Source organism: Vidua chalybeata, chromosome 1 (assembly GCF_026979565.1).
Source record: "Vidua chalybeata isolate OUT-0048 chromosome 1, bVidCha1 merged haplotype, whole genome shotgun sequence".
NCBI lineage: Eukaryota > Metazoa > Chordata > Aves > Passeriformes > Viduidae > Vidua > Vidua chalybeata.
Window position 1 is genome coordinate 23,914,763 of NC_071530.1, and position 26,006 is coordinate 23,940,768.

Genomic DNA, 26,006 nt, shown 5'->3' on the forward strand with positions numbered 1-26,006 from the left:
TTCCTCTTGATTCCAGGAAAATTATACTTTGTATGTATTGTCATACATTCATGCTTTTGCATATATATGACAGAAATAAACAACTTTTCTTTAAGGAAAGAGATAGACTTGAATAGAAATATATTATCTCCCATAGCTTTTCTTAACAGAGCTTAAGCATTTCTTTCTTCAAATCCCAAGATGAAACAAATAAAAAATATTTTTTGTGCTGTTTCTTGTAAGTTTCTAAGCCCATGTAACTGTATGAACTGAAATTAAGGGTCCAAGAACTCAGTCTTAAGCTATGAGCTGATGATATTAACTAGATCACAAGTGATACATAGGTGCTAGAAGAATTAAAAAAATCTGAGTGTGCTGACCATCCTGCTACAAATGGTAACATACATACCCCAGCCCAAGAGGTAATACCAGTGCAAACGCTGTTCTTCGGCAAACACTGCCACCACGATCAGCGTGTGAAGATAAATGCCTTCGCAGAGCATCCAGAAGTAGTTGCAGCCCAGCATGTACTGATGAAAGAATTGCAGCACTTTGCAGCTTACCTGTTAGATAAATGAGAGAAAGTCACACACTTGACCAGCATTTTGCATTTAAGTAGGCAAAGACAAATGCTGCTAGGCTATACGAAAGCAAAGGGGAGCAAAAATTCCCAGCTCTTTCTGTTTTTTGGGGTTGTTTTTCAGCACCTATCAGTGAGAAGGATTTCAAACTTCAATAAATGAGATGAACTAAAGGAATTAAATTAAATTAAATTAAATTAAATTAAATTAGCCTGGAGAAAAAGAGACTCAGGAAAAAGTTTTTTATGGAAGGAGTGATAAAGATCTGGAATGGCCTGCCCAGGGAGCTGGTGGCATCACCATCCCTGGATGTGTTTAAAAAAAGACTGGATGTGGCACTCAGTGCCATGGTTTAGTTGAGATGTTAGGTCACGGGTTGATGATTTTGATAATTTTGAAGATCTCTTCCAACCTAGAGATTCTGTGATTCTGTAAATAAAAGCCCACACAAAATAGAAGAAAACTACGGTAACAGCACTCCAAAAATTACAAAAAAAAAAAAAATTCCTTCAAAACTTAGTATGGGTTTTTTTTAGAACTGAAACAAACAACTTGTTCTAGAGGTCAAAGGAAGGCTGTGAAAAAGACAGCAACATTGAGCTCCAATTTGGATTACTTCCTTTTGATCAAATTTTTCTAAGTTTTTTCACGTCTCTCTTCTAAGCCAAAGTCATTTATGCTTTAAACAGCCACCAGCTCTGAACGAATTCCTTTGGAAAGTGCAAGTTTTGTGGCAGCAGAGATCCTTTTGTAGGGTACCAGGGATACTGTCTTTACTACTTTGTGAGGTGACAGCTTTGCTCTATTTTGATGAAATAACAAATTGACATGTGGAGCTAAATGGAGCTGGTGAAGTGGTTCCCATGCATGGTTCAGACAAGGTTGCAGACAGACCAAGGGATGGTGGCTACACATTTCAGTGGGCAGTGGGCAGATGGAGGGAACCATGTTGTGTCCACTACTGGAGTGCCAGCTGGTGAGGGACGATGCTGCTCCTCTTCTGAAAGTGTCTCATGTCCATTTGCTTTCTTAGGGAGGGCAGTGAGGTCCTCCACCTGGACTTCCTTGTCACCACAACCCAGGAGGACCAGGAGGAGTGGTTAGGCATTGCTGTGCAGGCAGACACCCACTGCTTCTGGGGAGAACCACATGCTACCTGGAAATCTGAGGTCACAGCAGTGATAGCAAAGTAACAGTCCCCATCTGTGGCCATGAGAGAATACTTCTTTCCCTTGACTTCTGCAGATGTTTTCCAAGCTGACTACCTGGGCTGTACAAGATGTCATTAGGACTTGTCTCTTTCAAGAGACACTTTTGCCATTCAGCAGATAAGGGACTGCATGTTTTGCATTTGTCTGGACTGCCCCTCTGGATCAGAAAATCTTCTCAGACATCCAGTCCATCACCTTCCGTTCCCAATTTCCAATTGCCCAAACATGTGAATTTAGTTCTGTTTCAATATTTGCAGTGCAGGTTAGTATTCATGAAAATATAGGTTTATTGATAGGTTAGGATATAGGATTCTAACAAGATTAGTGAGAAGAAATGCTTTTTATTTTATGGTAATTCATGTTTTCTTCTCACCATGCAGGACAGAACAGACTGTTACATCTTTTTTCCACAATGTGGCTGAGCAGTTCTTAAAAGTGTGTCCAAAAAAGATTGTATACTGAATCCAGCCCAGCCCAACCAACCACAACCACCACCACCACCACCACCACCACCACCACCAAAACAAATAAGTGAAGACGTATTTGCTCCTTTTTCTGTGGGCAAAAGTGTTCATTAAGGCTCTTATATAATTCCTGGACTGTTTTTCACAGGTTTGGGTCAATATGTTTATTGCCTTGTTTCCTAGCCCAGACTCAATGCAGCCTCCTAGCTGGTGGCTTACCTTTCTCCCTTCTCCTCTTATTGATAACCCATCCCTACAAGGGCTGCCTTGCTTGACAGACACTTCCCTCAGTCTGTGCACAGGTTCAGGTGCCCTCCCTGGCATCAGCCAGCCACCCTGGCCTCTAAAACATAAGCAAATTTCCTGAGCCATCACAGCAGTTTTCTGTGTCTGAGGTTTGGGCTGGGCCAGCACTGTGTCCCCTTGTGGACAAGCTGCAGGTCAGAGGGGTCACCTGAGAGCTCAAAGCATCGTTTTCCTGATGGCTTTAGTGGGAGTGACTCAGGGTGCCTGCATGTTGCACAGGGGCTGGTCCTGCTCTTGCCAGGGCCAAATTGTCCCAGCATTCCATCCAGTCACCTGGGCCCTAGGAACAACTAGAGGAGGAACTGAGCCCAGATGGTGAGTTCAGCAATAAAATCCATGGTACCTCTCAAATCTGTCATTTTGACTTAATTATTTCCCTGTTTCATACTGCCCAACTGAAAGGAAGGTGGCTATGGAGTATCCTTGTACCTCTTTGCCTCTTCTCTGTATGCACTGCTCACCAGCCCTCTGAGCAGAGACTGACAGAACATACCTTCCACTAGAACCAAGTCAATCTTTGCTGGAACTTGTTTCTGCAGCTCAAACAAATGCACACATAGAAAAAACATTTCCTGGCAGCTGTAGAGCTCCTTTTGCTCTAATTTCCCAACGTTTCTTTCTTTCGTGTACCCTCCATTTGAACTATGACTTGTGGCTTCAAAAATGAAATCTTTTACTTATCCTTTAGAGCAATGGACATGCAGACAACACATGACTCTTGAGGAACTTAGTAACTTCTGATGTAATAAGTTAGAGAAGTAAGAAAACCCTTGGCAAAGAATAAAGGATTATTATGACTAGTACTTTCATACACATCACATTAATTTGAGAATTTATGTGAAAAAGTTATTATGAGGAGTTTAAACACAACAGTGCATTGAGATAAGATGTTAAATTCATGTTATTCAAAGGGAAACAAAAATCAGTCTGCTTTGGATGAGGTAATAAATGCAGTGTATTTCAGCTATGGCTAAGTCGTGCAATGGAAATATTTCCCTACAATAAAAAAACTGTTTTCCTTTGGTCAGAGCAAGTAAAAGAGATTTTTCAGTAAAAGAGAACCTTTTACTGATAAGAATTGGATTGGTAAAAATAAAACACGACAAATGCAACCAACACCTTGGTGTATATTAATCTTAACTGAGAAAATAGCAAAACCAGTAAGTTTTATATAGTGTTTATTTTTACAGAAACAAGTAAAATAAAACTGCAAGATGATACAGAAGCAAAATTTCCACCTGTGTAATGCTTGATAACTGATTGTTTTCTTTACTATTATTTATAAATCTTTACTATAATCTAAAAAGACTGATATCTATAATTTATAAAGACTGATATTTTTGCTATAAGGGTGGTGAGACACTCGAACAGGTTGCCCAGAGGGGTTGTAAACTCCCTATACCTGCAAGTGTTCAAGACCACGTTGAGTGGGGCTCTAAGTAACCTGGTCTAAGGGAAGGTGTCTCTGCCCATGGCAGGGATGTTGGAATTAGATGATCTTTAAGGTCCCTTCTGACCAAACCATTCCAAGATCTAGGATTTTATGACTGCTAACTTTGAGATAAAAACATGTGCAGGAAGTTTATTTTCTGCTGAAGACAAAAGTTTTGTTGTAAGTTCTTTGAGGCAGAGGCTCTGTCCTTGTTGTGCCTTGTACAATATGCAGCACAGTGAAATCCAGGAAAGGATCATTGCAGGACCTTCACACCCTGAAGGGGAATTAAAAGTCATGAGCTTTTCAGTCTGCAGGTGTGCAGGTGACTGAAGCTAGTCACCTAGCTTCAGCTAAACCTAGGGTTAACTTAATTAAACCTAGAGTTTTAATTCATGAGCAGCACAGGCTGAGAGGAAACAACAGGTCCTTTCTAGTGCAGCCCCATAACTGTTGCTCAGGTTGGTCTCCTGAACAAAGGAATAAACAAATACTCTACTTTTTGACAGCCTGGAAACAGACAGCACTGTCCTGCACTGTCCTGTTGATGGCTATAGCAAGGGGAAGTGTGAAAAAATTATGAGGAAGAAATTACCAGTCCTCAAAGTCAGGTAACCACCTAGAAAAGCAGCTCCTTTTGTGTTTCTGGAAGGATGGCCAAGAATGACCCTTTTTTTGGCAGAATACAGTGTGGAAATAAACTCAATCTGTGAGCAAGGAGGCTGCTTCTGGCCTCATGTTTGCATTGCATTGATGGGCACAGAAGCAAAGAAAGGTTCTCTACAGATCTGCAGGACAGGATCAGCACCCAAGGAAAAAAAGGTCCCTTATTGCTGATTCTCCTTCCCCATAAAAGCAAACTCCAATGACTGCAATGATTGTGGCCTAATTACTTGGGACAAAAGGGATCAATAGGAACACAGTCTGTCATATTCCTCTCACTTGCAAATATTTCAGAGAGTTATGGAAATCTTGTAAACACCACAGCTGCAGTATGCAACAAAAGTACTTCAAAAGGATTCTGGAACGTTTCCCAGAGGAGAAATAAATAATTTTACTCTCCTTTTACAAGAAAGATATAGAAATGGCATCTATGATGTTTTGCAGGGTATACTGGCATGTTATAAACACTATTAATGTTCCAGTCCTGCCAAAGGAGTCCCAAAGGCCCATCTGCCTATGCAGGACCCTGCAATTGCACAATAATGTAATTGGCATAGTGCTCTCCTCAGCTAATCCAGCAGGCTCTCATCACATGTGCTTGTCATTTCTCTGTTAAGGCTCTCCTTGGTTATTGGTTAATAACTTACGGACAGAAAACTGCGCCATTAACTGCACCACTTACCCTCATTGGGGCAAGTCAAGTAAGAATTCTTGAACTGCATAAACCCCAGAACTCCACTTTCAATGATAATAACAAAATTTAATATGAAATAAACCTGCTAGTTGTTTGAGGAAGGTTGTCCTAGTAAATCAGACAGAGCAAAAGGCTTCACTCTGTTTTGGCACAGTAAAGTTGTACAGGTTCCCGTGTGTGTCCATTCCTGCACTGCTTCCCTGGGTAAAGGAACTCAGGGTGGCAGGCTGGGAGGTCTATATTTTACACCAGTCCTTGTCTACTCCAGAGATCCTGCCCTATGGAAAGCAAGTGTGAGAAAGCCCCTCAGCGTGCATAATGAAATGTCTCTTCTCCAAAGTTCACTATCCATTGAAATGCCCCCCACCGACATTTCAAATGAATTGCTGAGAACAGGCCAGCCAAGGTTATCAATTTTAAACCAAGCCCACTATACGAGCCATCGCTACAGCTGTACACTTCTTGGTTTAAAGGGAAATAAACATATTTGACCTTACTATCTTAGTTCCTCTTCACCTCTGGGAAACCTCCCCAGTGTGTGGCAGCAAAGGACCCTCCTCGAAGAGATTACAGCTTGCCATGGAAGCCAGATATGATTTATTCAATTCAGTTTGAAGGCAATACAATATGTTCTCAAACATTCTAAACTTAGCATTTTAAAGGAGTTGCTTCAAGTTTGATTACTGCTCTGCCTTAAAAAATGGTGGGTTTTTTTCTGACTATTAGAACACTATTCTGTGAAAATATTCTTAAATTCCAAGTATCCATATGTTACACAAATAAGCAATAAAAGTTTTTTCCAAAGCAAGACTGTGCTAAGTATTGTAGCTGTAAATCACTGGCTATCAGAACATCACACCATTATACAATGTATCTGCAATGAGTCATCCATTAAACTGTGTTCCAGTCAGAAACCTGGCATACTGGGGTTTGGAAGAAGATTAACGTTTTAATATATTTTTTAACCATTTACAAAATGAAATGTACACTGTTCTCCGAGGGCTACCAGGTTTTGTGTTACAAGACAGCAAAATATGAAATTAAACAACAGGGGCTATTCTTAACAGCATGTGTATCCATGTCTATGCTATAGCAAAGCAGCCAGTCCAGATTTACACATTCTGGACAGGAATTAATAAGGCTACATCTGCACTTACCTGAGTCCTGGCTGCAGTAGCAATAGTTCTCCCTGGACTGCAGCTTTGAGCTCTGCAGGGCCAGAGGGGCTCTCACTGCACAACTGGCCCTGTCTCAGTGTGCAGTGGCCACTGGCTCCTCACCTGCAGGATGGCAAGTGTGATGCAGGGTGTGAGGCAAAGCAAAACAGCCTCACCATTACCAAGGGATTTTATCAGCTTGGTTTCTGAGTGGTGCTGCCAGAGAGAGGCAGCTTTTAAGGGAGCCATTGTAGATATGAGCCTGACTGATGGAGGAGAGCAGATAGGCCAGCAAAGAGGGAAGAGAAAGGCAGAGAAAACAAGGGTGGGGCTGCATTAAAAAATAGCACAAGACAGTGCAACCTGCTGTTCATTTGGAGAGGATCTGCTGCCACCTTCTCCCTGACAAAAAAAGTTAAGAGCTCCTGCTATTCCAGGCACCTGTCCTCTACTGTGACACCCGAGCAAAAGCCACCAGGCACAGGATGATAGGACAAGGCAGAGGTTACTCAAGTTTGCATCCAGGCATAGCTGAACTCTGGGCATTGAGCCCTGAGCCAGGGTAGTTTACGTTTGCATGGAGTTTATCTAACAGTCAAGTGCACCTACCTTATGTTTGAGGTGCAAGATCTAGTCCTACAAAAGCATTTCCTGGGGCCTAGGTACTCTTTGATGACATGGATATATCCACTCACGATTCAGTTAAATGCTCCAGGAATTTTCTAATGATACAACTGGGATTTGTGATACTAAATATAGACTCCCAATCTGTCTCTCCTGTAATCAAAAGATAATGATAGAGATGATGGAGATTAGAGTAAAAATTACCTCATCCTAAGGATGTACCTAAAATAAGCCAGATGGATAGTACCCTGAATGTAACTTTGTCTGTCTTTAGCATGGGGTGACTAAGTCAGCTGTACGTGTCTGCAAAACAGGTGTCCAAATGTAACATGTGTCTGACCTTAAATGTTTATGAGTGTTTTAATTCTCTGGATTTGCTCAGATGCTGCTCCAGTGTCTTTCCTGGGGTGACCTGCTGCTAGGTAGAGCTGCCAACCCTTCAAAGGATGTGGGGCCAAGGGAATGCCAGGAAATCCCAAAGTCAGTCAATTGGGTGTATGCAAGCATAAGTCACTCAGGGGTGGGGTGGTGAGCAAAGGAGTTCAATTATCCAAACAACTGACCTATTATTGGCCAATAGCTCATTTTGCCAACTAAATTTAAAGGTCATGTGCATAACTAACCCAAGCCTCTTGATGTTTTATTCCTGCTGAAAGTCATTATTGCTTCTTCTTCCATACCCTTATTCCACATGTTTGGCTGTCATCTGTAAAGGCACTTTGATGTCTTATTTTTTTTTTTTTTCTCTTCTGATTCAAGCTACTTCTGTTTGGTCTTAGATACCTTCAAGAAACACAGGGTAGCAGGGACATGGCTGAAATGGGCTGAAATGGTCTGCACAGCAGTCATTGAAGGGCATATCTGCCTTCATGGTATAGATGTGCAGGATGATGTAGTCCCTGGAAAGGAATGAGTACTCTGCATTTAATTCACCTGACTTGTTTTAACCACCAGCTTTAGAGTGAGGTAAATTGTCTTGGACTGAGACACAGCTGCCTCTACAGGAAGCATTTGCCACTGACAAATCCCAGCGAGGAAAATAGCTGTGGCAGCATGGTATTGGGGGGAGTATTGTGTTTTGGAAACATTACGGTACTGTCCTTCCGAGGGGAATTCTTTTTTGAAGAATCCAATATTTTGAAGGATTTTGAAAAATCTTTTTGGGCAATTCATACTCAAATTTCTCACATTTCAGTTAGACCCTTTTAAAGGCATACTGCAAGGAAAACTTGGAGAGACACCTTGAATGTTTCTAGATATAATTGCTTTATATTCACAGAGAAATAGCAACACCTAAGCTGCTTAAATGAGTGTGGGAGGCCTTGTGTAAAACAAAAGTTCATCAGGGTGTGACATGTCCATACAGTGTAACACAGTATCCATCAAAAGGCAGCTGTTAGCATCTGCACTTGTTGATCTGACATTTAAGGAGTGGCTACTTGACATTTTTCTATGCCTGTGTTTTTAGGCACTAATGACATATTATCATCTGTTTAACTTTCAGTCTCTCAGACACATTGGAGACAGCGCAATTGACAGAAAGTTATAGTTGCCCAGGTACTACCCCAAATTTTTACATCATCTTCACTTTGTCATCTCTCCCATCTCTTAAGAAGACCAAAAGGAAAAATGAAAAAAGCCTCAGAAAGGCATCTAAGTCAAACACAATTCCATACTGTGGAAGATGAATAGCCTTTGGGAGACTGCTGCAGTGCAGATCTGAGGGTGAAGTAAGCACACCTTCCTTGAGCAGCAGTTCTGGAGACATGTCATGAATTCAGCAAATCTGGAACGGATTCACTCATTTTGCATAAAGAAAAAGTGTGTGCTTTGCAGTGTGTGCTTTACTTCAACAGCCTCATGGCTATAAATGGCCACTGTGGCTAAACAGAAGAGCAACAGCAAGAACTGGGCTGCTGAAATTCTACTGATTTTGGGAACAACTATGCTGGGAGTGCTCACTTCTCACTGCCACAATGACAGAGCTTCAGGGTCCAAAGATGGTGCAGATGAATAATGACTAGGCAGAATGACAGGTTAAATTTGACTTTTCATAGATATTTACATCTGAAGTTTGGACTTGTACTGAGCATTTGACTGCAGGTCTACCTCACCTGAGGAGAAAAGATGCGGACAAAAAACCTGGGAATGAGCTCTGGAATTTGATTCCTTCAGTTTCTGGGCAACAAGGCATTTTGCATTACAAGGTTCTTTCTCGAAACACTTGGAAACACTAGAAACAATTCCTGGAGGAAATGGCACTCAGGTTTCTAAATAAGAGCCCATACACAAGATCTGGTAGAGTTGGATTTATTTTGACATGAAAATCTTTGCATTGGGCTACATGAAAGCTATCATCCCTCCCTTTCTTTGTGGATGAGGGCAGAGATAGATAGAGTAGGAATTTCCTTTCCCTGTCACCTCTGTGGTCACCCCTCTGCAGACACATGAACATCAGGAATTGTCGTTGCTTGCACCTCGTGGGCTCAGCCACCACAACTGTGAACCTCAGCAATGTGATATGGTGCTTTGTTCAATTCAGAAATTCTTCTTAGTGGGGACAACTTCGCTCTAACTTTCAACATTCATGCCAAATCTTCCTGTTCTTACTCTCATTCTATTGATTTCACAATTGCCCAGACCCTGGGTCACCTCTTGGCGGCTAAACTGGATGCTGAGGCTCCTATAAGTAACCTAATGGAAGGATGATGAAGGAATAGATGTACGAAGATAAAAGACTTCAGAGATGCTTTGACAGTGACAGAAAAGTTATGGAAATAGTCACATGAAAAAAAGAATCAAATAATTTAACAAGAATGGCACCTCCTGAAACTGTACCCCAAATATAATACATGAAACAACTCAGAAGATGGAAGTGCCCCTTTCCTTTGTGGATATCTACCTTTACTGTTTCCAGGGAAGTCTGCTCCATGATGAGGACTGCTGGAACAACTAAGGAAAATAGGTCACATGGAACAGCAGTTTTGCCATTTGTCCTCACTGTTATAATTTATGAGCACCACATTTGATAAAAAGATGTTTTAAACTCCCCATCATCTGCCAGGCTAGATCAGCAGGAAATGAAAGCAAGAAGAGGTGAGAAGATAACATTTGTATGGTAAAAAATACCCAAATTGACACTCTTCCCGAAATGCTGCAAATCTCCTTTGCTTTCTTGTCTTACATTGCCTCTCTATTCCCTTGGGAACAGGGGAATACCAATATTGAAACCCCATTAATTACAGTAACTATTCTTTTACACTTGTCATCTGTCCACACAACTCAGTGTTTTATTTCTACAGTTTTGCTGTAATTGTGGTAGGGAGGAAAACCTAGCACGATTGGGCAGTTGTGGTTTTCACTTTAATTTGTTAATGGAGAGATTATTTATAGTGTTCTAGTGTCCACAAAAAGCTAGAATTTTTAGTATTGCTACTACCATGGCCTTGCTTTAAAATGTTAATGTTAGTGGGCACCAGACTTTGTGCTCTCTTGGTCTAACTAACAATGCTGAAAGCAGTAAGATGCTTAGAAGACCTTAGCGCTTAGAATGCTTGCTTGTTCCAGGAGATGGGTTTTGGGCAGTACAGATAATCAAGTGCCCCTTGTCATCCCACCTCATGCCCACACTGTAAGCAAGGTTAGTGAAATGCTTGCAAAGAGAAAGGGACTATGTACTCCTGCCAGAGACGCAGGAGCACATGTTGCACCATCAGCTGGGGTGCTAAACTGGCTCAAGATCTTTAAAATGTATCTACATCTACACAAGGAGGGAAAAACAGCCTCCATCCTCTCACCCCTCATGTTCAAGGCCTGAGTTAGTTACAGATGCTGCCAGAAGGAAATGAAATCATGCTGTGTGTAATTAAACAGGGATTGCTTTGGGTTCTTCCATCCCAGGTCTGCTACTGAACCCATATAAGAGGATGTACAGATTGTTTATACATTAAGGCCTAAGAAGCTGTGTGGCAATGAGATGGGATTTGACTGTGAGATTGGAGTGTGCCTGAATGAATGCTGTGTCCTTACTCTCTGACATAACATGGCCAAGCATGAGACCCCACACAGGGCTCCTAGGAACTACCAGTAGAGCACTGGCCCTTGATATGGCCTATGTAAAACTGCAATAAAAATATAAATTTTCACACCATATAATGACAGAAGCAAGGGTGAAACTACCACATAAAAGGTGAAGAGGCTACAGAAGAACCTGCAGAAAGAAGAGAACAGATATCTCTACTAGAATGCGAAAGAGAAAAAAATATACAGTAAGATCTCTAAAAGCCTTTGTGGAAGAGGTTCTAATTACTGAGACATTACTAATTTGTGACCAAACTTAGCTCCACCAAAAAGCATATTTATATGATGCCCATGGAGCTGATGAATTGCTCAATTTCTCATTGGTAGAGCTGCCCCTTCAGGCATTAACTGTTGCTTCCTTTTACTCCCATCAGTACTGAGTATTAAAATGAATACTCTTGTGGAATACAGAAAATGAAAAATACAAATCTGATGTGTAAGACTATATTGAGAGATGTAGCAGAAAGAGTTTTATTTATATTTCTGGATGTTTTAATGGAGTACATGATGTGCTGTCCATAGATCACCCTTCTACTGTGGGTCAGTCTCACTTAGGTGATGATGATCTCTCTTCCTATGAATGTGGTTCCAATAATAGCATAATTAATTCAGTTCCTAGTTCAGATAAAACAGTCAAAATTTTCAGCATATGTAAATTAGTGTTCATACACATGCCCTGTTTATTTTTGTTTAAATGTCTTTGAACCTTGTCCATAGCTTCTTCATTTCTTGTATGGCCACCTGGACACAGATCCTTCTTTTCCATGGTTTCAGATCCAGATAAGTCTGACAGAAAGAGAAACAGAGAGAAAGAAAATTGGATAACCAGAAAATATGAGGAAATAAGCAAGTTAAGATTATTATAAAAGTGGCTTGACTTACCATTTTACATGAGCAGACTGATCATCAAAGGATTTAACTCTTAGCAGCAATGTGAGTAAGGATGTGGTACAGACTCTCCTCATGTAAATGGTGCTTTGGATTGTCTCATGTTTTTTCTCCCTGGGTCACAGGGAGAGTGGGGCTGTCTTGGAGTTAGGAAGGAATTTCCTCTCTTGCTCCTCCTGACCTTTCTCCTTGTTATTTAAGAGATCATCCTTTCTTCTTTCAAAATTATATGAATTTGTTGAGATCCTCATAAATTATGAATCATTGAAAGTATTTTCCCATGGCATTTCACATTTAAAATCTATTGTGAAACTTTAGGTAAGAAAAAAAAAAGCAGGAACTGTTGGGGTGGAAACATATTTATTATTTTGCAGAATAAATACCACCAACCTCATCTCAGTATATGGCTGCTACGTGAGTGGTATCCATTATTTCTTGAAATTCAGTCTACACATTTCAGTATTTCTGTATACACAAAAGGTGAGAGCCATACATCATACATGAACCTGTGAAGTTCCAAAGATGTGCATGTAGAAAATTAATAAGTGCAGCAAACTACAGGAAGTCAGAAGCAGTAATCTTCAAATGGACTTATTAAAGCAGAGGGTGCCGTAGGAGTAGAAAAAACCCAAGCTGTAAAGCTTTCATTTGCTCTCTTAATAGGCGTCAGCATAAAAATATTATGGGAATTTTTGTGATTTTTTTTAGCATTTTAAACATAAATCCTCTAAGTCTTCATATACTCATATAGAGATTTTCTGTAATTTCATCATATGTTAAAAATGTGCTCCTGTCTATTTTCTTTTCCCAATCACAGAATTACAATTTTATTATGTTACTAAGGTAACAGGATACACTTTCTAGTAAAGTTGGGAGGCTTTGAACATATTAGCAGGTCACCTTACCTCCATTTATTATTTTCTTTTTTTTTTTTTGTTTTATGGGAGGGAAATCTAAAATATGAGGCAAGATCAAGAAGTGAGTGTACCCTCGTCCCATACTTGATGGTGGGACAAAAATGTGAGAGCCCAAATCTTCTGATCTTCTGGCCCCAAGTTTTATACTTTGTCTGTAGACAGCCTTTCCCTGCTGAGTCAAAGACATGCAAATTTGCTTTGGAAGAAGAAATGCTCAGTGGGCTGGAACCTGTTCTGTGGCTACGTGGCTCTATGGGAGCCTCTGAGAGCTTTGTCATTACTTCACTGGTGTTGAGAGTTCACTTCCAATAAAGATGAGGCCAAAAGACACTAGATACAGTTTTTAAATGACATCTTAAAACACAAGACTCCTTCCCATGCCCTCAACTTTTAGTTTAACTGTTTCAGATAATTTATTTGTGCTGTCAGAAAGTATCATTCTTAACCCTGAGGTAATGATTTTACTTCAATTTAGGTGCCTGATATCATCTGCCAGCTTTTTATCTTCAAATATCAAGTGTATTTTTATTGCATCTCTTGCACAGGCTATCTCCACATGATGCTATGCAATGAAGAGAAACAAAATGTGTGATTTTTAAATTATTCTTCTGCTCTTCTATTTTTTAATCTCCAGATGGTTTCTGAGACTGGTGACGTTTTCTTTAGGCTATATATTTTCTGCTTTAATTAACTTACTTAATCAGAACACATTTGAGAGACACACATGTGATCAGATAATATGAGGTGCTAATATTTAATTCCTTTCATGAAATTAGAGGCAGATAAATGTTTGAATTATAATTGAATGATCTTATTAGACTACAAGCTGATTAGTGTTAAAATGAAACTTGAGATTACCACGTTTGCATTAATTTCACATTGGCTGGGGCTGCTGTAAGGACTGAGCACAATGTAATTGCTGGGTTAGGGAGCAAGAGCCGGATGACTGAGATCTGCCATATATATTTATCAGCTGAGGGGCTGGCACAATTTGTATCACTACCTAAGAGCAGTGAAGGTAACTAATGCTTTGATTTACTGCCTCCCAAGTCAAAAAATGCAGCAAATAGACCTTTTTGTGTGTTATATTGAAATAAGCCATCTCTCTTTCCATCCTGTCCCTCCCCAGTGTGTAGTTTGTGAAGAAGGACAAGCAGTTACCAGAGGCATCTATCACCTCAGGGGCTTTGTTGGGAATCATCAGGTAGTTATTGCTAGAAGCAGTGGAGGTCTGACATATACTTGTATGGATGAGCTGGCTGGAACAAGTCTGGGGCTTGTACAAGATTCAAAGATTTTTATTGCTTGGTGAAAGATCTGAGCAAATTTGAGTGAAATTCTCAGAATCTGCACCCTCTGTGTGTGCTTTCCCAGATGGCTATCATAAGCTGAGGAATGGGAATTCTAGGTTTTGGCATGGCCATAGTGATTTTACTTGGGTGTTAGGATGGAGAGCAGTCATGCAGTACTTACGGGGTCTCTTTTTACAAGGCCTGGGTTAGGGACGACAGCAATGAGGTGGGCAATTGTAAACATGGAGTTCAGCACATAGGAAAAGAACAAATTCTTATGCAGTGTTATCCTTTGACAGCTGAGGCTCCTGAAAAATATGTAACACATGTTGTAAATTAGTATTTTTCCTCTGATGTCACTTTAACAAGCTCTTTCTGGCAACAGTCTCTCAAGAATGTCTTTTGGCAAGGCATAATTGGAAAATACATGCCTTGCATTGCGGCCATAACCTCTGAAAAATTTTTGGGTTTGTTTTTACACCTGTTTAGCACCACACGCTTTTTAGACCATGTTGTAAAGACCTATCCAGCTACATTCTTAGCTCTTGATGCCTTTCTTTAATTCATGGTAATTGAGATATTAAGTGGTGAAGCAGAACCCTGAGAATTTTTGGATGCGCATGATGCAAGTAATGAATATCAGGAACACTGCTTTACAAGTAACTGTTCCCTGGAGACTCAATTTCTCAAATACTCAGATGAAAATTATTTTCTACTTCAGGAATTAGTAGTGGGACAGGATGGGAATTTGGACAGGAATCTCCTTAAATTACAGGGGGATTTGGTTTGGTATCCTGCGTATTTCTAACTTCAGCTGAGATCCCAAACCAGAGGATGTTGTTTTCCTGCTCAGAAGGAGAAGAAATCTCTTGAAATCACTGGTTTTAGGGAAGGTAGGACTGATGTTATTGTAGGTAGCAGAGTTTCATAAGTTAAGTTTTCAGAATACCTGTGAAACCAAATCATGACTGCAGTTTCAGACCTGAAACATCTCCCATTTCTAATTCATACCCAAATCCTCATCTCACCTCCTCATACATCCTTGAGGCAGAGGAAAAGGTCCCTGCAGCTCCCCATGCCCCAGAGCATAGCACCAGGCTGACAGAGGGTGATTGCAGAAAGGCAGTCATGGAGCTGTTAAATAATGATGTGTTGTCCAGTGATCACTGAGAGCAAGGAGGCAAAACTGCTAGGTAAAGAACAGATAAGAAATGCTGCTGTCTTGCTGGGATCAGCTCAGCACTAGGAGTCTTTTGTAGTCTGGAATGGGACACAGGCTGTGGTTTCCTTCTCTGCTTGTGGAGGCCAATGCACAGTGCACACTCTTCAAAAAAGAGAGCTAATCTAGCCAATTGAACTATTTTCTGCTTATTTTGCTTGCTTGATTGATTTATTTCTCCTCTTTAGCCCCTGCTATTTATTTTTTGTTTTCCTTACACCTACTTTCCAAGTCATTGCATGGAGTTCTTTAGCTTGAGCTCATTTTTCTGGTTATGGTTATCAGCATCCAGCAATGCTTATCACTTCTTTAGACCTCCTTACTTATCAAGTCACCATCTTCTGTTCAGGATGTCCATGAGATGCAGATCCTGGTGGCTAGGAATGAGAGTATGTCTCTACACTTGGCCCTGATTTTATAGCCCTCTTTTAGCATCAGGTATTGGCAAATATTGAGCACCATATACAGGGCTGGGTTCATGTACTTTCAGTTTGATTCACTATAGGACATGGTATTGGAAAAAGCAGACCATTCTTTGGAGCTACTTTTGCTACACTACATTCTTGTGCTTACTCCACCTGTATTTGTCCCCATCACAAATCTAGTCTGACATCCCTTTTCTTCTCCTAAGCTCTGGTGATATTATTCAGTCCTGAGTCTTCCTTTCTCCCCATACTCCATCACAATACTTTGACTATGCCACTTAATCCCACTTTTTTTTTGGGACACTATGACATGCTTATTACTGTCTTTCTCTTGCAGCCCTGGGAATAGGACTGGTGTGACATCAGTTCTGTTCCCAAGAAATAAAAAAAAATTCCTTATTACTGGGAATAATCTCTTCAGCTCCTGGCCACAGAAATACAGACCTTTGTCTCTCGAGGTGCCTTTCTATGTGGTTTCTGGTACAGGGAGTCTTTTGTGATAATCTCAGCCAGGTAAGTGTGTCTCAATTCCCATTCCTGTCCTTCCTCATTGCTCTACTTGACTTTTGGCAGTCTTATTCATCTATTAAATTGGACTGTCCTTCAGTACATGTTGCCTTTGTGTGCCACCCAGACTCCTTTCCCTACCTGTCTTCCTGTCTTAGTTTTACTTTCTCATTCGTTTCCCTCAGTATTCCCTTTTTACCTTGATCACAGCTCTCATGCTAAAGATCCACCTGTAGCATTAGCATTTAGTTCCATACCCTCCCTTTCTAATTTGACCTTCAGTGTTTGCCATCACAGTGGCATCAACACCTGCCTGACTTGGTCCGCATCAAGAGGAGAAAATGGAACCAAACCCTTACTTGATTCATCCTTTCTGATGGTTTTGACAATCATTTGCAACCTTCTCCTTTGACCTGTTTTAGCTTTCTTCCTGGCCCTTTTTCATGTTATTAATAATTCCTTTGTGATGTCTTTGGAGGCTCCACCATCTTTCTGTATTCTCCCTTGGGCACATGGTGTGACATGGGATGGTGCTATGTGGGGCCAGGAGTTGGAATTGATGATCCTTGAGGGTCCCTTCCAACATGACATATTCTGTGATTCTGTGTGATTCTGATAAATCAGTATGTAAGAAGGCATAACTAAGCCAGTTATCTGTGTCTAAAACTTGTGAGCTTTTTGTGTCTCCAAGCTCCAATTCTTTAGAATTTCAGTCTCCTATTTTTCTTGTGCCTTCCCTATGTTTCACATTGACTCTGTCTCCTACATTTCCTTTTTCAGACAGGTTCTCTTACCTGCTCTCAGTCACCCTTACTTTACTGCTCTTACCTCTACTTCCCTATTACAACTAGAATGTTTTCCTTATAGAACTGCTCTGTGAATCTGTTATTTTTCTCATGTATGAAAACTAAGAATACTGATTTTCATGCCTAGACACTTATTTTCTTCTCCTCCCCCACTGTTTAGTTATCAAATTATTTTCATACTTTGTACCATGTCCTCCCTTGCCCCTGAGGAAGACTCCCCAAAAATTTCACAAAATGTCCTTTCATCCATTACCCCTCAACTCCTTTTAAAAGCTTTGGCAACAACTAGACTGCAGGTGCATTCATAACACACCATCTATTATTCTGGCAAATATAGATTTGTTGTGCTCCCCATCTGTCTTTATACAAATGTCTTTGTTTTAATAATTCAACTGGAAGTGATTTGGAGGTAGGAGTACCTCTTTATTTTGTTTTTTAGTAAATAAGATAATGGGGTCTCACTCTGAAACTATAGAAATCTTGCAATAATGTGATGATGCATAAAGCTGTTAGACACTCTATTAATACTTTCTCCTGTTATGAGTTAGCATTGCTTAGTGATGCTCATCACTACTGATTCATTATTCCTTCTGAAAGTACTGCAACATCTGTGATGCTGGATCATTATGAATCTTGGTACCCAAAAGTGAACTAAAAATAAAACTCTGCCAGCGAACACTTATATGTGGGAAACTGCAATCCCTGCAAGATGCCTCTAAAGTCAAAGGCTATTATGCAGTCCTGAAATCATCTCTTGCTATCTGATGGACTGTCTGATTGACAGCTTCCCTTCAGCTGAAGGTCAAATAATCTATTGCTGTCATAGCCAGATGATAAAAAACAGCTGAAGGTTACACGAGCCCTGCTCCCACATAGCTTCACTCTCACTTTCCTATGACTGTAGTTTGGTTTCCTCTTTGTCTTCCCATTATGAAGCACTTTGGTTTAATTCCTTTCTCTCTTCTCCCTGTAACCTTTGTGTCATGGCTTAGTCATGGCGGGGGAAGGAGATGCAGAGGAGGAAAGAGAGGAGGTGTGTTTCTGTCTGGAAGGCTGCTGCAAAGACCACTCTTTCAGCACAGCTTGGGACTGTTGTTCATGACTCAGAGCTCGCAGTGAGTCAGACAGGCTGACCCTGCCTTGCTTGCTGCAAGGCGTCACCTTGCTGGTCCTTTTAGCATACCTAATTTGACCAGATCCTGCGTTTACTGTCCCAAAGAACTCAAACCAGGGTATGGGGTTCCAAATCAGATAAAACTGTGCTCTTTCCAGTTTTATCAAAGCATTACTTTGGCTATGGTTTTGTGCTATTTATCTGCTTAGATGGGAAGGGAATTCATCAGTTCATTTGGCAAAGTTTACAGCTATCTCTGTAGCTGATTTAGATGTTTTATCACAAGCACACATCAAATTGCCTTTTTGGAAATTACCAGAATTCACAGCCTATATTTGGATCCACCTATTTGGAGGTTGCAATTTTACAGAATCTTATAATCTATTAAAAGTCCAACCATTTAATTTTCCTATGTTTCCTAGTCTTATTCTTGGTGATGGTGATGCTGGGGACTTGATCTTTTACTACTCTTCCTGTTTGGCAGTTGAGGCAGAGGCATCTAATTGACAGTACACAGGTTCACTAAAGAACAAGACTGAAATGCTCTAGTTAAGCTGCCATATAGTAGCTGTACTGCTTTCAGTGAAAATCAGTCTCCTTTAAAATTCTGATACAGCAGTATTCTGTTTTTCTTTTAATGGGGATAACAGGCTGCACACTAGGGCAGGATTCACTCTTAGGGCTGAGTCCTATAAGCATCTGCTCAGGTCAATAGCTCAGTCCTTCAGCCTCAGATGCAGGTAGTCCTCTTCTTCAGGAGCTTAGAGCTGCCAGTCACTGCCCCATGCAGTCATGGCACCTGGCAAGCTCGGGACATGCTCTTAAGGAACATAAGGCAATAGGTAAATAAAAAGCCTTACTGCATCTCCAGTTGCACCATTTCCCCAAGGGCTGCACTTTCACACCAGTCCAAACATAACAACATGGTCTTGGCTGTACTCCACTGGGAGAGGTCCCATTGGTGAGAGGAGCCTGTGCTCAGACTTCCTTATCAGGATTATATAAAAAGACACCCAGAAGAGCTGCTTCTCACTGTCATGACAACTTCCAAGATTTCCTTTGGCTGAGATGCCTCAGGGAAAGAAGAGAGAGTGTCTGCAAGAAACACTTACTTGAAATAGAAGAAAATTGCCAAGGAAATCAACAGGGATGTTATAGACAAAGCGTGGCCAACGATTGCCATATAATAAAGTATGAACGCCATCTGCAATTTAACAAAAAGAAAAGGCAAGCATGAACAATTTGCAGGCACTTCATTTGTTTTCTCATTAAGAAAGAATCTACAAAATCAACCTCCCATTTTGTATCTTTTTTCTTTCAAACATTCTTTTTCCATATATTTTTAATATCAGCAATCTATTAAATAGGATGACTCATGATGTAAAGATGTGTTTCTTACATATGCAGATCTGTTCCTGATATATTGAAGTAACCCTGCTCACACTGTGTCACTAACTTTCCCAAGCTCTAGGACAGTGCAGCAGACGTAATACATTTAGATTTTTAATATGCCCATGACAAGTTTTCACACATATGTAAAAAAAACCAATTAAATAAAATAGGTTGCTGCAGGATTGGTAGAAAACTTTTATGTGTTGAAAGCAGCTTAAACAACAGGGATCAAAAGCTTAATGGTCACTTTTAGAGATGAATCAGTACTGAACCACCCTCAGGACTTGTATAAGGGCTGTGTTTTTGTTCAATTTATTCATCAATGAGCTGATCCAGAAAATCTTCTAAATTTCCAGGTGATACTTAGGTCTTCCAGATTATAGTGAGGCACTCAAAAACGACCTCATTTGACTGAGGGAACAAGAAGATATCAGCTTTAATATAGGAAAAAAAGTGGGTTGATAGACCTAGGACAAGTGATCTAAATCCTGTCTACACAATGCTTAACTTAGGACTGGAAACTAAACTCAGAAAAGAGATCTTGGAGTCATACAGGCCAATTCTCTGAATTGTTGACTTACTGTGTAATGATAGCCAAAAAGCCAGCAAAATATTGATTATGATGAAAAAAAGGCACTGAGGGTAGAGCAACAACAAATGTTTGAAATTTACAGCACTAACCTTAAATGCACGTGTGCTTCTGGTCTCCATACCCCGTGAACATAGAATAGCGAGGAAAGGTGAAAAAGGCAACTAAAACAGCTGAAGTTGAGTTTCTGCAGGTACAAAGGCTGGGATTCTCCTTTTTGGAGAGGAGAAGTTAGAGGGGGCTTAAGACCATGGCCTTCAGAGTCATGGAAGCAGCAGCTGAGGTGACCATTATCCTCAACGCACACCACACAAGGACAGCACATCCTGAGACAAATTCTGGTTCACACTGGTGTGAACCTTGGTGCTGGGCAACTCAGTGGTCTGGCAGTGCTGTGAATCCAGTACCCATGGACAGACAATTGGGCTTTCACTGTGACTCATGGCAGGGAAATCTAAGAGAGGCTGATCCAAATTTTTTATGCCAGTTGTAAAATGAAATTGCAGGACAGCACACCTGGGCATCAGATTGTTGAGGTATTTAAATATCACACTTTGGTCTCAGCTAAGCTCTTAAGCATCGGCCATCTGTCAGAGAAGTGATTGAAGGAGACTAAATGCCATGCCAGGCTTCACCACTGCCTCCTTTCTGAAAGCAAGGACATAGCAGCAGCCTGTCCAGGAAAAGACAGGAAGTCTTAGTTCCTCTGCTGGGTTTATTCTCTTTTTGGCTCTATTTTGTTCACGTTTCTTTTGCTATGCATGAGCAATTTTCCTCCTCTCAGTGATTAGATGATTTGCTTTTTGTAGCCTGAAGTTTTGACACATATCTTTTTTGGTGTTTCCAAGTAATTTTAAACTTTCCCTTAAGAACAAATATGAAAACAATTCAGAAAGCAAAGCCATTCTTCTTAGTAAAGGTGCACATCTTATGTAATTTGGTCTTACAACTTTCAAATAAGCTTCTACATTCATTAACCTAGGTGGTGGTAGCTGGCCTGATTCAGATTTAAACTAGAGTCACATTTACACTGATCTGACCACGCAGAAGAGACATGATCTGAATATAAATACCATTCACCAAGTTGTGGTAAACGATTCATGTTTACTGAAAATACCCTAGGTTTGCTGGTTCTCCTTCACAAAGACTAACCACTGCATTGTTGGTGAGCACAAATACTTGATAACCTGTTCTGAGAGCACCTGCAAGCCCAGAGAGGACAGCCTGAGAGTGGAGGAGATGAGACAACTTTCTCCTATACAGAGTAGCGGGAGAGGTTTACCTGTGTACGTGCGACATTTGTTCCACTTATATGACATGATTGCTGTGTTTTTCAATGACATTAAATAGATATATCCTTAAAGCCTGAACTTAATTTACAGATGATCTGTTCAAAAATATATTTTTCTACCTATCTTTTATACAACCTATAGCCTGAAATATCTAGAAGTAGGAAAGATGCCCAGACAGTTACATGCAAGTTTTTGTACACCCTGGAGGATTCTTTGTAATTCAACCCATCTAACTTTCTGTGCTCATGTCCTAAAGCAACTATATTTGGGATTCAGCAACTGCTTTTTTATTGCATCCTGCACGCTTACTATGCCAAATGCTTAAAAAAAGCCTTAAAATATAACAATGGTGACAGATCAAAATGGACTGAAATGTCAGCTAACAAAGCATATGGTCTATCATTATGTTTTTAAGAAGTGGCTATAATTTTTTTTTCAATGATCTGTCTCAAAGGTTTAGCATATTGGTATTTTCAGTTAACTTCAAACAAATAATGCACACTTTTACTAATTTCTGCATTCCTTGACACAAGTCATAACATGCTGACTCTTTACATTTTTTGTTTGTTCAGATTTTTTAACCTGGATTTAGAAAACTTAAATGTTCTTCCTTGTTCCTCTATAACTTTTGAGGGAAGATAATTCTCTAAGAGTAATACCTTTGACTCAGTAAAGTGCATATATTATGCGTAGGTAAGTGGAATATATTATGTCTAGGTAAGTGGAAACAGTCTATAAATGAAGCACATTTCTGTTTACTGAAGACTTGGTTTAAAGGTCATAATTTAACTTGGCATTTCTGTAAAGATAGATTCTTTCTGCATTTTCCAAAACTATTCGTTTCAGAAAAATCATGATGTGCATATAATTTTCCTTTCTATTCTATCTATTCTCTGCATGAATGATGTTCAAAATTCTTCTTCTGGAAGGCATGGGTAATAGGTAACAGAACCACATTTTTTGCCTCCTTACGCGTGCCAACATCTGGAAAAATTATATATTTATGGTGCTTCCAAGTAATGCCTTTGTAAGCTAATATTGTTACTATTATTCTTGCCTTGTCACATAGATGAGCCTCATTTTACCACGACGGTTTGTCATGCTGCAAAAACCCTTAGAATTCACCTACTGCCTAGTCCAACAGATTTTTCCAAGGCTCTTTGGGCTGAGTTACTACTAAATATACCTGCATACTGCTTTTTGCCTGCATAAAAAGAGGTCTTCCAACACAAACCCCAAATCAAATCACTTCTTGAATCTTTTCCTTCCACTGTTCCAAATAGTCACAAATTATTCTGTCACAAATCTGTAATCAGATTTTCCTGGACCTCCACTTGCATTTGAGAAATATATTTATTTTTATGAGTTTCCCTAACTTAATTTTTTAAAGCTTTTCTCAGATTTCTCTCTCCTTATTTCTTTTGGTGCTTTTATATTTAGTTCTTCTCTTTCATTTTAGCACCTTGATTTTGGAAATATTGATGCAAATGCTTAATTCATGATTGTAAATACTCTCAATTACTTCAGTAAAAGTCAAAGTTAAATGTGTTCATGCTTGTAAGATTTTCTGGATTAATGGTACCTTCATAAATAATTTTATCAATGAGTGTAAGTACAGGGTAATACTCTTTGCTTAAAAAAAATAATTTTGACTTACATTAATATTACTAGCCCTGCAGAGAAGACATTAACATCTTGGAATATTATTGTTACAGAAAGCAAAATTGAGACTCTAAAAGATTATTTTATAACTGTTGGTCAATCAGGGAAAATCATAGGAATTAAAAATGCATCTGAAAAATACTGCAAAACTTGTCACATGAATAACCACTAAATTATCCACCCCAAAGCAAACCAATATTGAGGTTTAAGCACTCAAATTATTTGCACTCAAATAATGAGCACTTAAATAATTTGGATAAGCTAAAATGAAAAGAACAATGTTATTTAAGTCTTGTGCAACAAATAAATCTGAGGGCTATTCTGGTCTCTCTCACATGTATTATTGCTAGCCCAGCCCAAAACACTGCCAAACAACCACTGACTTTTTAAGTTCAGCATACCTTCAATTTTTCAGAGGTGAAAGAGTTGCACAGGGTGTAGTTGGACCAAGTTCGGTTGCTCTCAGGATGGCGGAACCAATTTCCAGTTTCATCACAATATTTTGAGGCCCTCTCTGATGATAAATTGCAATAATAGTTATTTTAATATATGCACATTATGGATTTAAAAAAAGACCTATCTAAAATAATTTCTTTGTTTGGGAATAAAATATCTGTGTAGTAAAATCCAAATTATTTTCAACCTGTGTAATTAATATACACCTTGCTGTTTTGTTGTTTTGCTTTTTTTATGAGACTTATCTGGTGGTAAACTTGTTTAGCTGTGTCCTTTTTCACTGCACCCACTAGGTGCAGCCTTCATTTAGATGCAATATTTAACTGATAATAATCCATTTAAAGAGGCTGTTGACAGCAGCTTATGGAAGAGAAAATAACCACAGGTGCTGATGCCAGACCTGAAGGAAGTGTACAGGTTTCAAGTATCAGGGTTAAACGAGTTAAAAATAACTGTGTAGATAAAGGCAGTCGGTGATGTATAAACCAGAGCCTGGGTGCTGGAGATGCCAACAGCCCCAGCCCAGCCCAGGGCTCTCTCTATGCAGAGGAGTGGAAAAGTCTCTCCCAGCCTCCCCACCGGTGGAATCCTGACATGCAGAGTCAGAGCATTGCTGTCAGAGCATTGCTTGCTCTCCTCAGGGTCTGCACAGCACGCAGGCACAGAGACAAGCAGCCTCACAAACATTTTGGCACTGGTCCCATGTATCCAGTTTAATTTATGATGGCTGCGGAGCTCTTTCAATAATCTGACAAGTCTTTGGCCTCTACACAGGTGTCTCTGGTGCTGGCTCCTTTGCCACAGGTGGCTCTGGCGTCCTTCCTGACAGCCCTGCCATATGGATGGTGCTCCAGGCTCGTGCTCCTCTGCACGTCCTTTTGCTGTGGTGGGGGGACAGCGGGGCCTCAGCAGCGCACAGCTCTGCAGGATGCCTGGAGCTGCAGGCGTGGGCTGTGGCTGTGCCCCACCGTCAGGCTCACGCTCCTGCTGGGGACACTCTGGATGCTGAGGGTCACTCTTAATCACCTGTCAAGTTTTGGACCAGTTCCTTTGGCCTTTCCTCAAGCATTAGCTACATGGAGTTGCTGGAATGTTTGCCCAAGTAACAAAGACAGGATAAGATCATAAACTTATAAAATAACAAACAATTATTTGATGTTTTCTTAGATAGTGACACAGAGACTTACGAAAAACATGTTTTTTAATTCTGTTCAATTGCTCTGACTTTTAAAACAGTCTGAAAAGTGTATCTTGAATTTCCTTTGCCTTTTCTAGCTCTATAATTTGATTTGCTTTATACTTAGATTATCAGCCTTTCCAGTCAATACACTTTTACAGAGCCCATAGGCATTTGAACATACACATTTTCATTATTTGTGGTTAACATTTCCACTTACCTTTCTTTGTCTGATGATTAATAGTTCTATTAATTTGTAAGATTCATACTCCTAAAGCCTAAAGAAAGGAACTGATCATATGGGTAAGGTAAAGATAGTACAGACTGACTAATTTTACTCTGACTACAAATATACTTTATAGTGACCTTGCAGAAAAAAGGAAAAAAAAATCCTCCAGAACACAACATATTTTTGCAATTATTGTGGATTTCAACTCATTGTTTTGAGGGACTTGTTAAATATCAATACGTGCATCAACAATACCAAGAGGAACAGTACAAGTTATTTGAGCCTTCCATAGCTAAAGCTTGGAGATCATCTCAGACTGCCCATGTAGCAATGTTCCCTTTTACTCATTGCCAGATGCTATCAAAAGCTGGAAAAAGTTTTTAGTCACAGATGAAAGATTAATGCTTATGCTACCATGGAACACAGTGTGCAAGTGTTGCACTGATCATCCTGTGCACTCTGCAAAGTGCACGGCTTTTGTTAATCTGCTACAGAGAACGTATGGCAATGTCATCCATCATCTCTGTACTTCAGTGCCTGGGTAGGCACTCTGCCAGAGTATAATGTGGCCTCTGTAAGTTTGAGACAAACCTTTCACCTTATACTTTTCCTTGGAGCCAGACAAACACTGATACTACTAAAAACTGATCCTACTTGGAAAGTGCCGATGTGCCATGGATTTCTCGCTGTGGTATGAGAATAGACAACTGGGGAATAAGTGTTCTTTACTGTCCATCCTAGTGACTCAAGTCAAACATCTCTTCTAAATCTGTTTTATACAGAAACAGAGGTGCAATCCAACCACTGTTCTACTGCAAGTTATTCTAGAGTGACCCAGTAGCAGATGGAG

At 40.1% G+C, this 26,006-nt stretch overlaps 1 protein-coding gene across 1 annotated transcript in view; it reads right to left on the reverse strand.

The window, feature by feature from the left end:
• The window catches only part of CALCR (calcitonin receptor), a 153,199-nt gene that overhangs the window by 22,221 nt on the left and 104,972 nt on the right, over positions 1–26,006 (reverse strand). Inside the window, exons 5-8 of the mRNA XM_053959429.1 lie at positions 23,696–23,808; positions 19,472–19,563; positions 14,470–14,596; positions 389–542 (exon numbers count right to left, since the gene is read on the reverse strand). Coding sequence (XP_053815404.1) covers positions 389–542; positions 14,470–14,596; positions 19,472–19,563; positions 23,696–23,808 — 486 coding nt within the window. The remainder of the gene's footprint in view (positions 1–388; positions 543–14,469; positions 14,597–19,471; positions 19,564–23,695; positions 23,809–26,006) is intronic.